The sequence below is a fragment of the Notolepis coatsorum genome (genome assembly GCF_963971535.1).
Source record: "Notolepis coatsorum genome assembly, chromosome: 16".
Classification (NCBI taxonomy): domain Eukaryota; kingdom Metazoa; phylum Chordata; class Actinopteri; order Aulopiformes; family Paralepididae; genus Notolepis; species Notolepis coatsorum.
In genome coordinates, this window is record NC_140180.1 from 110,156,453 (window position 1) to 110,171,965 (window position 15,513).

The window sequence follows — 15,513 nt, forward strand, 5'->3', positions numbered from 1 at the left end:
ATGAGGTGGCGGGGATGATGGAAGAAGTGGCAATTTCAGCTGTTTTTCTTTTTTCGATCTCTCCAGCCAATTCCCGAACGGAGCCCGTATCCACAGGCGGATCCTCTGTAGCTAGTTTGGCTGCTGCGCGTGTATCTTTCTTTGGTCCCATCTTGATTCTTTCAGTCGATATAGTTAGTTGAAGATCTCAGTTAATATATACGTTGAGGTTTAAACACATTAGTGTTGTAAAAAGTGGTTTTTGCAGCAAAAATTAAAAAAAAAAACGGGTGAGGAGCTATGACCAATGCGACCGTTACATGCTGATGCTAAACCGGAAGTGCTGTATATTCTGTATTTTTTAATATACTGTAAATAAAATAATTGTAAAAAGAAACTTTGCATAAAAAGGGCACTTTTTTACGAGGCACAAAAGGGCTGGTGCTCGAGCACCCTTTGGGCTCTATGTGTGCACGTGCCTGTAGCCTGGTAACACAATATCTTGAAAGAACTATAACATGTGTACCGGGATGCACCAAGCGGTGGTGGTATGCAACAAGAAGTGCAGGTTTTGTAATAAGATGTGCAGGTACACAGGTGGTAAATCTGAAGTGCTTTGTGTGTTCTTCAAGGTCTTGGATATGGTCTTAATAATATGGTATTTTGGAAGGACTTTTGACCTCTTTTTTATTATTATTCTTGAGTGGTCAACATTTTTCAGTTTCGCACCAAATCTGAATAACTAATGGTATCAACCCAAAAACTGTTGCAGCAGCTTGCAAGCGTTTGGAATGGCTATCATTAGGCATAGTTGTCCCAAGCCCCATACAAACAGAATGTTCATAATTTAAATAGACAATATTCATTAAAATAACACTTAAGACACAATAATATAACACAATAAGACAATAACACAATAAGAATATTGCATATTACTTAAAGCTTGAGTGAAGATACTGGTATCATATTCAACTAGAGACCTTGCTGCATCTGTAGATAACAACCATATACAGTAGCTTACTGGTAAAGGCAATAGATATTACTCCAAAGTTGAGCACAAATTTGATGTGAGAAATTGACATGTCCATTTTCAAAGGGATATGAATACGTTTCAGATACGTTTCAGATTTATAGGGTCATAGTCAGGGTAGACTAGGCAGGCAGGATATAGTTAAAAAAGCTGAGCCATGTAACTAAATTTGAATTAAACGTATTGTGATTGACTATAAGGCCAGAGCCTTAATCATTAACCTTACCCCTCAACCCAAACCCTCATTTCTGACCCTGTAAATCTGCTTTTTCCAAACTGCTTTTGTCCACAATAACCAGAAACTAATCCTGTGCATGCACACATACACACGCACACCCACATACACACACAATTGCACAATTTTAATATTACTGTAAAGCTAAGACTCGTAAATTATTATTTTGTGAAAATATGTAATACTGAATTGATTATAGATGCTTATAAAATTGGAATTGCATTTGTTGACGAGCATGAGAGGATGTTTTGAAACTACAGTATATGGACAAAATGTATAGAAAAACACATAGGGGGCTAGTGAAAATGCAAGCTATGAAACATTTTAAGCCATTAATGACTAACGAGTATATTTAGTCAATATATTTGTATATATTTACAAGGTAAATTAGCTATGTTAATTTATGAATTTGGTATTGTTTAGGCATGCAGTTTCTATGGTTATAGGTCAGGTTAGTGGTTAGGGTGAGGTACTTAAAAAGGCACACACACACACACGCACACGCGCACACACACACACACACACACACACACACACAGACGCACGCACGCACGCGCACACACACACACACACACACACACACACACACACACACACACACACACACACACACACACACACACACACACACACACACACACACACACACAGTAGAAGGAAAGGACTTTGACTTTTACCAGAGTATCTATTACATTTTTTATTTATACTTATACTAAAGGATCTGTGCACTTCTTCCACCACTGATTACTTACCAGCTATGCAGAATTGATTTAGATTTACATTTAGTCATTTAGCTGACACTTTTATCCAAAGCGACTTACAAGTTCTGTACGACAAGTCATCAGGAAGGGCTGAGTAACAATGTTCATCAAAGTGTTGAGTGCTACACTTGATTCTTTCCATGAATCACATGATAACATTAACAGTGATGAAAGTGAAGAGCCTGTCTTTCTTGATGTTAACAACAGTGTACTTGAGGGAGTTGATTCCATCTTTGCCCATGGTGTGTCTTGTATTATACATTAGATTATGTCTCCTGTGATTAAGTTCATTCTTCCTGTCCCGCTGATGCTTGATCATCCGGCATTTGCCAATGATCTCATTAGGCCTGGAAATATGCATTCCTCTGTAGGTGAAGCGTAGCTGGATAGCATCGTCTTCCCCTCCCCAACCCCAGAACTGATTGGAAAAGCCATTGATTTTCAAGAACTGCTCTTTGGACAGTGATGTGGCTCCACCAAAGAGAGTGGCATAGCCTAACCTGAAGCCAAACTTGTCAACAGCCACGGCCAGGTGACGAGGTTGCTTAAAACACCTGTAGGTGTTACGGTCATCCATAGGAATCAGATCCACGTCGCTGAAGACAAAGCAGTCATAGTTGTACTCTTTCAATGCTTCGACATAACCGGCGTTCATCAGCTTGGCTTTGTTGAATGTCCCTTCTCCGTGCTGGTTGATTATGTAGACCCCGTAGTTGAGTTGCTGGCGCTGGAGGAAGGGGTGAAGGTAGTGGAGCCAGTGCAGCAGGTGCTCGGAGCGATTGCGGAACGGGATGATGACCGCCACCTTCTGCGAGGCGATGCAGTCTGGGGGTTTGAAGAGTCCTCCCTCCTGGAGAGCTGGGTTCTCCGTGCGGATAGTGTCGAGAGTCCGCAGCGAGTTGAACTCCACGGTGAACGGACCCAGCAGATGAGGAGATGTGTCTGGGCAGGGGGGCAAGTTTGTCACCAGCTTTGTTTCGTCCGAATTCTTTACCGTTGATGCGGAGACATTCCTGGTTTGACTCCATGTCCATTTAAATCCATATGGTGATCTCGTTTTACAGCAGTTAACATAGCTGAGGTAAAGCCAATAGGGCATTAACGAAAATACAGCTAAAAGTAAAATCCATGGAAAGAATTTCTTCCACATCTTTAGTAATTCCAAGTATTTGTTCCTATGTGAATTATTTGGGTCAAGATTGTGAAGTAGAGTCAGAACACTACAATAGAGCTCCCGAAGTGGTGTTCATTCTCCCCACGATGATGAACGTCTGAACATCTGAACCCTGTCATGTCAATGTCATGAGGTGAGGAGATGAGGTGAGGAGAAAGGAATGATGTCAATCCACGAAAGATGGTTTTAGAACTGAAATATGTACTAAAACAAACCATCTGGAACTACTGACCACATCCATACCCTGTTATTGTACTCCCTGTTCTAAAAACCTGGAATTTCTAAGTTTAAACAAATAGCTAAGAACTACATACCAAAAAGACACAAACTCTCTCCAGGCCAGGCGACACAAGGGATGGGGGAAAACCAGGAACTCTAACTCACACAGGCCATCCGATAGACGGGGAAACAAATCTAAAACACCCGGTCATCTCACATCCGGACACAGCCAAACTAGGAGCAATTCTAGAAGAATCTATTATGACATCACCATGACATCATCAATCCAAAAGCAACCTTCCGGAACAACCCAACCAAGGGACACCATCCTTAAAAAATTCAAAATTTGAACTCAGGGAGATACATACTCCTACCAACCACCATCTCCACCCAATAACGTACAACATACCTCTCCTCTCTTCTTTTTCCCCCCCCCTCTCTTCTTCTCCTCTTTTTCAAAAAAATAGGGACCCGAAAAACAGAAAAAAAGATTGGTATATTCAAAAAAAAGGGGCTTCACAGCAACAAACTCCAATCCTTTGAGTCAGGTCCCACAACAAATAGGAACAAACACCCTAAGGTCCCCCTGACACAAACGAACGGAAAAGCTGAATAAAACTTAAGAAACCCGAACTGAAATACCTTCTAAACGCACAAAAAAAAGGGAAAACAAGCCATCATCAAGACGCAAGGAGAAAAGAAACCACCCCCTACTTGAAGATAAGAAGCACCATACCTGCACCATGAACCCATTTAAGAAAAAGATCGGAAAACCAGGGTATAAACCAAAACACGACACATCCTCAAACAAAGGAATGAGAACAAACCAACAGAACGAAGAGGAACAAAGCCAGACTACAAAACATGACTACACAGAAATGAGGGACAAAAGGACCCCTCTGGTGGTAAGCCGCGAAATCCTTATTCTAGGGGACACAAACACGTCTCTACTACCGCCCATCAATGACAACCAAATACAAATAGACAGCTACCAGAACGCAAAAATTAAGGACGCCATACGCATCCTTAAACACCAAACAGCCACAACAGACATAGTTAAACACGTAATACTATCCGTCGGCCTAAACGACAGGAAAACAAAACCTTCCACACTATCACACAGACTCCTACAACAACTCTGCTTAACAGCAAAAAACACTTTCCCGGCCGCCAAGATACACATACCACTAATCAACACAAACAGCCGACTACCACGCCAAACATTGATTAACATAAACAATCTGAATGAACAAATCACCCAAACAGGATACGCAGTACCCAAATTGGAACGGGAACTGTTCAAAACAGAAAAAGATCAAATCCAATGGACAAAAGATACGGGCAAAGCCATTTGGAGAAATTGGAACAAACACCTAAATTTGACAAAAAGACAAAAAGACGCCCCCACAAACTGGAAAAAGCTAATAATTAACTTAGCACCAGATTTCCACCCCACCACAGACCAAATCAACGCCCTCATGAAAGGTCTCTCCTTCGTGCCCTCAAAGGGAACAGACAAGGGCAAGGTAAAAAAACTAAGACACGACATAACACAGCACCACAGACAAATAAAACTAAGAACCTTCTTCGCGGACATGAACAAAACAAAGAACACCAAACTACCGTTCGTACACACATCAGACTGGACACCCCGAGATGACCAAATTAACGCAGCCACCCACGACCTAATCCGAAATAACTTGGAATCAATTAACAAAATAACACGGACACACTCGAACACGACCAAACCAAACCTATCCACAGCGGAAGAGAACGCATTAACACAACTAGCCAACAACCAGGACATAGTCATTAAACCAGCGGACAAGGGTAGCGCAATTGTGATACTCAACAAGGAACAATACAGGAAGGAAGCCCTCAGACAGCTCAACGACACAACATACTACCAACCCCTAGAAACCCCCATCTTCGAGGAAACCAGCAGGGAAATAAAACACGTCCTGGACCACTTAGCACACAGAAACTACATCAACGAAAAACAAAGGGACTACCTACAGGGACCACTCAACCCTAAGCCGAGAACGTTCTACTTACTCCCCAAGATCCACAAAACCCCGGACAAATGGGCCTTCCCCTTCGAAATACCAGCGGGTAGACCCATCATCTCGGACTGCGACAGCGAGAGCTACGCAGTAGCCGAATACATAGACTACTTCTTGAACCCACTCTCCAACCAACACGAGAGCTACATCAAGGACACGGGAGACTTCATCCAAAAAATCAAAAACACCAGAACGACGGAACCCTCTTTTCTATTCACAATTGACGTAGACAGCTTATACACTAACATCAACACAAAACAAGGCTTGGAAGCAATACAAAACTGCTTTAAGAAACACCCGGACAGAAAAAGACCAGACTCAGCACTCCTAACACTCCTAGAACTAAGCCTAACCAGGAACGACTTTATGTTTGACGACAAGTGGTACCTACAAACAAAGGGCACAGCAATGGGCAAAAAATTCGCACCAGCCTATGCCGACATCTATATGGCAGAATGGGAAGAAACCCTCTTTCCAAAATGCCCATACCTACCAACCAAATACTTCAGATACCTCGACGATATCTGGGGCACCTGGCCACACGGCCTCCCCCAATTCCAAAAATTCATAGACAAGATGAACCAACACCACGACTCCATAACAGTTAAGTACATCACACATAAAACCGAAGTGGAATTCCTGGACACAATAACGTACAAGGGAACCAACTTCGAAAATACCGGGATTCTAGAAACCAAGGTGTTCTTCAAACCCACAGACACCCACGCCCTATTACACAGAAATAGCTTCCACCCAAAACACACTTTCAAGGGACTCCTCAAAGCCCAATTCCTAAGATTCCACAGAATCTGCAGCCAGGACACAGACAGGGAGGAGGCGTGCAAAACCCTATGCGCAGCCCTCAGAACCAGAGGATACACAAGACAGGAACTAAAACATGCAAAACAGAATTACCTCAAAAGAAAAACACCACAGGACACAACAACACTACAACCTTCACTCCTACCCCTAATAACAACCTACTCGCAATACACCACAGACATAAACACCCTACTGAAGAAAAATTTCACCCAGGCACAACCGTTAAAGGACTGCAAAATCATCTCAGCATACAGAAGGAACAAAACCCTTAAGGACCTTCTAGTCACATCCAAATTTCCACCTCCACAAAAAAAAGAACACAGAACAAATCCGGAACCCAGAATAGAACCACCACCAAATTAAAAATGGAAAAATTGGAATTTGAAAAATTTGAAAATAAAAAAATTAAAATTTGAAATTTGAAATCTGGAAATTGAAATTTGAAATTAAAAATTAAATTGTCTACCTCCTCAGGGGTATGAAGACATACATCATGTGACAACTTAGATTATCTACCTCCTCAGGGGTATGAAAGCACATCATATGAAAATTGAAAACAAAAAGAAAAACAAAAAGAAAAAGGAAAAAAAAGAAAAAAAGAAAAAATTGAAATTTGAAATCTGGAAGTTGAAATTTGAAATTTGAAACATTGAAAATTGGAAATTGAAATTTGAAAAATTGAAATTTGGAATTTACAATTTGGAAATTGAAATTTGAAATAAAAATTCTCTACCTCCTCAGGGGTATGAAGACACATCATGTGACGACTTAGATTATCTACCTCCTCAGGGGTATGAAAGCACATCATGTGAAAACACCTATATTACAAAAAAATTTATTATAAAAAATTAAAAAATGAATACCAAAAACCACCTATAGAGGGCGCCATCCCACTTCAAAAGAATGGACCAAATAATGAATAAAATTCTCTACCTCCACAGGGGTTTGAAGGCACATCATGTGACGACTTAGATTCTCTACCTCCTCAGGGGTAGGAAAGCACATCATGTGAAACACTTATATTACAAAAAGATGAATTATTAAAATAATTGTGCCCCCCTCTACCTCCTCAGGGGTATGGATGCACATCAGGTTAAAAACTAGATTACGACGTGACCCCTCATACCTCCTCAGGGGTACGGGTGAACATCAGCACAAACAAATCTGGAAACTGGAGTGGTCCCTTGAGCCCATAATGGTTCTCTTTTCTGCCTCTAGACCCAGTAGGAAGCCAAGCAATGGATGAGGACCGTGCACCCCCCCAGCCGCCGACCACTCTATACCAAACTAGTACTAACCTACTGGGGAGTGACCGCCCGCAAAACCCAAAGCCAGAACCTAAGCCTAAGCCTGGTCTAGAGTGTAACTTCCTCATAACTGGTCCACAGGAGTAGAAAAGCAGAAACCATTCAAAAACAATGTAACTACAAACAACCGACCTTAACTAACTATTTACCTATCTATCTAAGTATAAATAACCTAGACTCTCTACCTCCTCAGGGGTATAAAGACACATCATGTGACGACTTAGAATCTCTACCTCCTCAGGGGTATGAAAGCACACCATGTGAAAACACCTATATTACAAAAAAAATGTATTATTAAAAAATAAAAAAATGAATACCAAAAACCACCTATAGAGGGCGCCATCCCGCTTCAAAAAAATGGACCAAATAATGAACAAAATTCTCTACCTCCACAGGGGTTTGAAGGCACATCATGTGACGACTTAGATTCTCTACCTCCTCAGGGGTATGAAAGCACATCATGTGAAGCACTTATATTACAAAGAGATGAATTATTAAAATAATTGTGCCCCCTTCTACCTCCTCAGGGGTATGGATGCACATCAGGTTAAAAACTAGATTACGACGTGACCCCTCATACCTCCTCAGGGGAACGGGTGAACATCAGCACAAACAAATCTGGAAACTGGAGTGGTCCCTTGAGCCCATAATGGTTCTCTTTTCTGCCTCTAGACCCAGTAGGAAGCCAAGCAATGGATGAGGACCGTGCACCCCCCCAGCCGCCGACCACTCTATACCAAACTAGTACTAACCTACTGGGGAGTGGCCGCCCGCAAAATCCAAAGCCCGAACCTAAGCCTAAGCCTGGTCTAGAGTGTAACTTCCTCGTAACTGGTCCACAGGAGTAGAAAAGCAGAAACCATTCAAAAACAATGTAACTACAAACAACCGACCTTAACTAACTATTTACCTATCTATCTAAGTATAAATAACCTAGACTCTCTACCTCCTCAGGGGTATGAAGACACATCATGTGACGACTTAGAATCTCTACCTCCTCAGGGGTATGAAAGCACACCATGTGAAAACACCTATATTACAAAAAAATGAATTATTAAAAAATAAAAAATGAATACCAAAAACCACCTATAGAGGGCGCCATCCCGCTTCAAAAGAATGGACCAAATAATGAATAAAATTCTCTACCTCCACAGGGGTTTGAAGGCACATCATGTGACGACTTAAATTCTCTACCTCCTCAGGGGTATGAAAGCACATCATGTGAAACACTTATATTACAAAGAGATGAATTATTAAAATAATTGTGCCCCCCTCTACCTCCTCAGGGGTATGGATGCACATCAGGTTAAAAACTAGATGACGACGTGACCCCTCATACCTCCTCAGGGGTACGGGTGAACATCAGCACAAACAAATCTGGAAACTGGAGTGGTCCCTTGAGCCCATAATGGTTCTCTTTTCTGCCTCTAGACCCAGTAGGAAGCCAAGCAATGGATGAGGACCGTGCACCCCCCAGCCGCCGACCACTCTATACCAAACTAGTACTAACCTACTGGGGAGTGGCCGCCCGCAAAACCCAAAGCCAGAACCTAAGCCTAAGCCTGGTCTAGAGTGTAACTTCCTCGTAACTGGTCCACAGGAGTAGAAAAGCAGAAACCATTCAAAAACAATGTAACTACAAACAACCGACCTTAACTAACTATTTACCTATCTATCTAGGTATAAATAACCTAGACTCTCTACCTCCTCAGGGGTATGAAGACACATCATGTGACGACTTAGAATCTCTACCTCCTCAGGGGTATGAAAGCACACCATGTGAAAACACCTATATTACAAAAAAATGAATTATTAAAAAATAAAAAATAAATACCAAAAAACCACCTATAGAGGGCGCCATCCCGCTTCAAAAGAATGGACCAAATAATGAATAAAATTCTCTACCTCCACAGGGGTTTGAAGGCACATCATGTGACGACTTAAATTCTCTACCTCCTCAGGGGTATGAAAGCACATCATGTGAAACACTTACATTACAAAGAGATGAATTATTAAAATAACTGTGCCCCCCTCTACCTCCTCAGGGGTATGGATGCACATCAGGTTAAAAACTAGATGACGACGTGACCCCTCATACCTCCTCAGGGGTACGGGTGAACATCAGCACAAACAAATCTGGAAACTGGAGTGGTCCCTTGAGCCCATAATAGTTCTCTTTTCTGCCTCTAGACCCAGTAGGAAGCCAAGCAATGGATGAGGACCGTGCACCCCCCCAGCCGCCGACCACTCTATACCAAACTAGTACTAACCTACTGGGGAGTGGCCGCCCGCAAAACCCAAAGCCAAAAAAAAAAAAAAAAATAAAAAAAAAAAAAAATAATAATAATAATAATAATAATAATAATAATAATAATAATAATAATAATAATAATAATAATAATAATAATAATAATAATAATAATAATAATAATAATAATAATAATAATAATAATAATAATAATAATAATAATAATAATGCAATAAAAGTCTGAAAATGAAGGGATTATGTCCATGAGTGTCATTTTTAGAAATTAAGGCCTGCCTCTTATATAAGCCTCTCTCTAATAAAGGCCTGGTGCTCTTTGCAGCTGAGGTAAATAGAAGACCTGTCCTATATTTGAGGATTTACGGTATAGCATTATTGTACATGATATCATACAGAGTTATATGGGTTACATGCAGGTGTATCAGTAGGTAAGTATTATATGCAGGTGTATCAGTAGGTAAGGATTATATGCAGGTGTATCAGTAGGTATATAAAAGTATTATATGCAGGTGTATCAGTAGGTATATAGAAGTATTATATGCAGGTGTATCAGTAGGTATATAGAAGGATTATATGCAGTGTTAATTTTGTTGACTAAATTGATGACGAAAGATGTTCGTCAACGAAGGTTTTTTTCATGACAACAACGAGACGTGACGTCACGTTATTGAAGACCATGCCACGCTAACGAGACTAAATAGTTTATTAAATATCGTTGACCACAACTGAGGACACAAAAATGTAATTTACAAAAACCAGGACGAAATCTATGTTGATATAGGCGGCACGGTGGTGTAGTGGTTAACACTGTCGCCTCACAGCAAGAAAGTCCAGGGTTCGATTCCCGCTTGGGGACCAGGTTTCCATGATGCCAGGTACGCAGGTGGGGTATCTCCCAGGCCTTTCTGTGTGGAGTTTGCATGTTCTCCCCGTGCTCGCAAGGGTTTCCCCCCCGATGAGATAAACCCAATGGAAAAACATGCACAACAACAGATCGCTAACGCTGTGGCGTCCTTGACGAAGACGGACAGGAGCACTTGGATTGGTCCCCTGGCGCGGCTCACGTTGATGCCTATCTGCTCCCGGCTGCCCTTGGGGGGGAAGGACGACGGGATGGGTTAATCGCAGAGATGAATCGCATCGGCGATCCTAAAGAGACAATGCATGCGTGTGTGTTCCGGTGTGTGTGTGCTAAACTAACCGCTGTGTGTACCGCTAAAAAACATTGAGTGTCGTTGCATGCCGAATAAAGACCTCTGCAACAGGTCCTACATTATTATTAATATTATTATATTGTTGACTAAAACAAGACGAGACAAAATAATTATAACTTTTCTTAATACCATCGTCCCGACAGAGCAGTGTGACGGGGAGCTCTGTTATTAGCATTAGCTGAAGAGCTATTTGAAAAGCTAGTTTTAGCTTAACGTTACCTTGGCTAAAGTTGGGACTATTCATAATCCAGCTGCAGACCTGCAAGCAAAGTACAGCAAGTTGGCAAAGGAGTATTCCAAGGTAAATCACTTTTTCACCAGTAACGTTACATTGTTTGTATTTCTAGCTCGCGTTAACTAGTGGCTAACCTAGCTCACGCTAATGTGGCTAACTGATCGACCTCTTGCACACAATTAATGACATGTTGCGGGCAGCCATGCCGGTGACAATGTTTAGCTTTTAGTGCCAAATGATAAGAGTCTGAGGCGGAGTCTCAAAAGAGAATGTTGAATATTTATTTTGCATTTAAAATCACAACAGAGCCTCTGCTACTAGCTGACCTAAACGGAGCAGCCTGGATAGGAAGTGCGCAACAATGTGTAACGTCTGTGCGGAACCAATGTACCAACAACCATTCCGTGGGTGAACTCATTGAGCTTAGTTGTCAATTAATGATAATAATACTAATCTATACAATCACCTGTTGTTGAATAAATACCATTACTTTCTAGTTATTACTAAAAAAAACAGTATAAACAGTAGCTGTAAAAAAGAAAAGAAAAAAAAGTTTTATAATTTATATAATATATATATATATATATATATTTTTTTTTATATATGCACTGGTATCGGATCAGTATAACCAGACCTAGACCACCTCTAACTCTAACCCCTAACCAGACCTAGACCACCTCTAACTTTAACCCCTAAGTTAGGGTTGTGACTTAGAGGTGGTCTAGGTCCGGATAGGGGTTAAGAGTTGGTCTAGCCTTTTACATCCATCTATCTAAATAATAATAATAAATTATAATGAATGCTTAACTACCCCTAAGATACCCTAACCAGACCTAGACCACCTCTAACTCTAACCACTAACCAGACCTATTCCATGTGGCACTTTAACACTGACCTCAGAATGTGATTTTATATAATGTTTTTATGCAAGCAGATTGCAATCAGTGTGTACTACTACTAGTACTACTGTGTGTTCTGTTTACTTAGTTTACAGTATCCTGTTATAGAATAAACCGCTGCCAGACACAGCAGAGAGAGAGCGGACAGACATGACAGAGAGGACAGACACAGCAGAGAGAGGACAAACATGGCAGAGAGAAAGGAAAGACACAGCAAACAGAAGACAGACAGAGTTCAGCGTCGTCTTTCTGGTCAGAAACAACATCACCACATCCGTAATGCTCTCTTTGATGCATACATTGGACCATGTCTACACCAACATATACTGTAGGAGCAACAATACATTGGACCATGTCTACACCAACATATACTGTAGGAGCAACAATACATTGGACCATGTCTACACCAACATATACTGTAGGAGCAACAATACATTGGACCATGTCTACACCAACATATACTGTAGGAGCAACAATACATTGGACCATGTCTACACCAACATATACTGTAGGAGCAACAATACATTGGACCATGTCTACACCAACATACAGTATACTGTAGGAGCAACAATAGCTTGTTTGCAGTCAAGTGATTTTGATGATGCGCGAAACTCACCTGGGGGGCAGGAAGTCAAGAACAGTGATTCAAAACAATGGAAAGTCAATACGCAAAAGCGTTGGACGAGCCTACACTCACTAGGTATCATCAGAAAATCTCAAAACATATTGAATATGATCCGTTCGCCATTGAAGTGGGTGTTAAAATGAGAGAGACTGAGTCCTGCACTATGGAAAAGTGCAAGTGGTTAATGCCATCACATGTCAAAAAGGTAATCAAATGCACGTAATTTACATTTGTTTCAGTGTGAGCTGTATTTAAGCATTACATCACGCGCAGGAGTGGTTTGTAAACAATAAACCATGCCTAGGGGTGGTCGTTAGACCCCCCTAGGCATGGTTTATTGTTCACAAATCACGACTGCAAATCACGACTAAACGAACAATAATCGCTAAACGAACAATAATCACTATGCAACAACCATCAAATGCACACAGCACACACACCCACAAGCACACACTCACTCAAACAAACAACACACTGCAGCACCCACTCTCCACACTTTAGATCACACAAACACACTTACACTTTATATTTATTGATAAAGGATTTGCACTACAACTCGTACACCTACTGTGAATTGTACCTAAACTGCACCTCGTCCATTTATGCCTTGCACTATATAGTATTGTATATTAGTACACTGCACAGTATTGTATATTGTATGGTAACTACGTCTACGAACATTGTACATATGTCTAAACTGAACACTGTGACCTCTTTTTTTTACTTCTAATTTTTACTATGTTTTTATTTCATACTTATCTTGTCATGCACAGTCTCTGGAGCGCAACAGTAAGAAGCATTTTGTACAAAAGTATTCTGTACTTCTGTATGACAACTATTAAAGAAACTTGAACTTGTAAAGCTTTTATACAACTGCCAGATTCATCCAACCTTATTTCTATACAATAAACACACATTAATCGAAGATTTATTGAAAAAACCATCCGCCAGAAAAAGTAGTTCCTACAACTACAAAAAAGACAAGTTGCCTCCATGTGGAAGCAGCTTGAAGTGCATCCAACCAAACTAACACATCCAACTGTGTATTATTGGAATGATTGAGAGAAGTTGCCTCATGTGGAAGCAGCTTGAAGTGCATCCAACCAACTAACACATCCAACTGTGTATTATTGGAATGATTGATTGAAAATTTTATTACCAGATGCAGAATGGGTACAATACAGTACGGCTCAATACACACAATTGTTAAGGGAATGCAGACCTACTTTCCATAGAACTTCATTCTTAGATGCTTCTATATAAAGTAGGTAAAACAAATTAAAAAGTTTTCTTTGCCCTATAGGAAAAAAACGTTTTCTTCGCCCTATTCTTTTATTTATTTTTTTAAACCTACTGTAGAGGGCCTAAACTTAACCAGTTGGAAACCAAGCGTACAGTAATAAAATTAGCAATCAATCAATCAATCAATCAACTCAATAGGCCATGCTCACTTAGAACAGCGCAGCACCCAGCTCTCTGACTATCCCCCGCGTTGCAGGCAGAGTGTGTGTGTGTGTGTGCGTGCGTGCGTGCGTGCGTGTGTGTGCGTGCGTGCGTGTGTGTGTGTGTGTGTGTGAGGGGGGGGGGGGGGGGGTGGCGGTGGGTGGAGACTAGAGCGAGCGCTGACAGTCGAAAGGAAAAAGAAATTGAAAATAAAATTGAAAATTAATCAATCAATCAATCCGCTTTTGTTACAGAATGATTCAAGACCCATCAATTACATCATCCAACATTGTTTAAACGACTAAGACATTCGCTGTGACAGAATCGCTTGATATTTAGTCGTTTAGTCGCTATCAACATATCCATTTGTAAAGATTATTGTCCACCTTCTTGTGATCCGGCGGAGTGATGTGATGTGGTTCGGTTGTGGGCGGGTCCTGGGCCAGCAGCGTGGAATTGTTGCCAATAAAGACGTGTAAAATGACTGTTTCAGCCAATCAGAATCGAGAAATTTGCATGCCGTTGTATAAGTAGGGGTACATTTAAAGCGTTTCTATTCTCTATGCCTCTCGCGCTTTCAGATTCCTGCCGCTCCAGTTGCGATGATAGACTTTTCATCTGCAAAATCTAAAAAGCAAAAACTAGATCATGCCATTGCAGGGACAGGTGAGCAGAGGTGTACAGTACTGAATGCAAAATACCTGTGCAATAATATGTTCCAAGTTTTGCTTTAAAGCTGTGCAATATCTGTCTTATAGAGAAACAAACACCTGAGAGTCCCACAGTCCAGTGTCCAAGAGTGAAGCAAGGATCAGAAACATAGTCAGTTTTTCAAGGCTTTACACCTAAACTCCCCAAAAAGTGCTGCACTGATGTCCAGGTCACCATATTGCAGAGAATTTGTCCCAAAGTCTGTGAGCAAGCTACCTAAACCACTAACTGCGTATAAGACACCAGAGACACTGCAGCTACCTCCAACAGAGTTGCAGAAAGCATGCCAGGATTTCAGACTGGAATAGCTAACACAGTCACAGGTACAGGCAGTAGAGGAGGAGACCAGAAACCAGAGCTCATCAACAATCTGGTTCCGCCAAAGAGCAGGAAGGATAACAGCACGCTTTTGCGTTTGTTTTGTTTATTTAGTCCCCCAGTATTCCAAATCATTATATTCAAACTAGCCATAATCTAAACATGTTGTTGTATTCTTGTGTATAATTCGTCTGGAGTAAAACTTCACAATA

The 15,513-nt window shown here is 41.0% G+C and overlaps 1 protein-coding gene across 1 annotated transcript; it reads right to left on the reverse strand.

Moving 5' to 3' along the window:
- Nucleotides 1–637: 637 nt before the first annotated feature.
- Nucleotides 638–3,291, reverse strand: LOC311242289 (beta-1,4-galactosyltransferase 1-like). Its single transcript, XM_084331229.1, has one exon. It carries the CDS (start codon nt 3,153–3,155, stop codon nt 2,151–2,153), a length of 1,005 nt encoding a protein of 334 aa, XP_084187355.1. The 5' UTR covers nt 3,156–3,291; the 3' UTR covers nt 638–2,150.
- Nucleotides 3,292–15,513: the final 12,222 nt, after the last annotated feature.

Excerpts from the sequence above, each read along its gene's own strand:
- LOC311242289 (XM_084331229.1), bottom strand. The coding sequence starts at position 3,155 with ATGTGGAAGAAATTCTTTCCATGGATTTTACTTTTAGCTGTATTTTCG.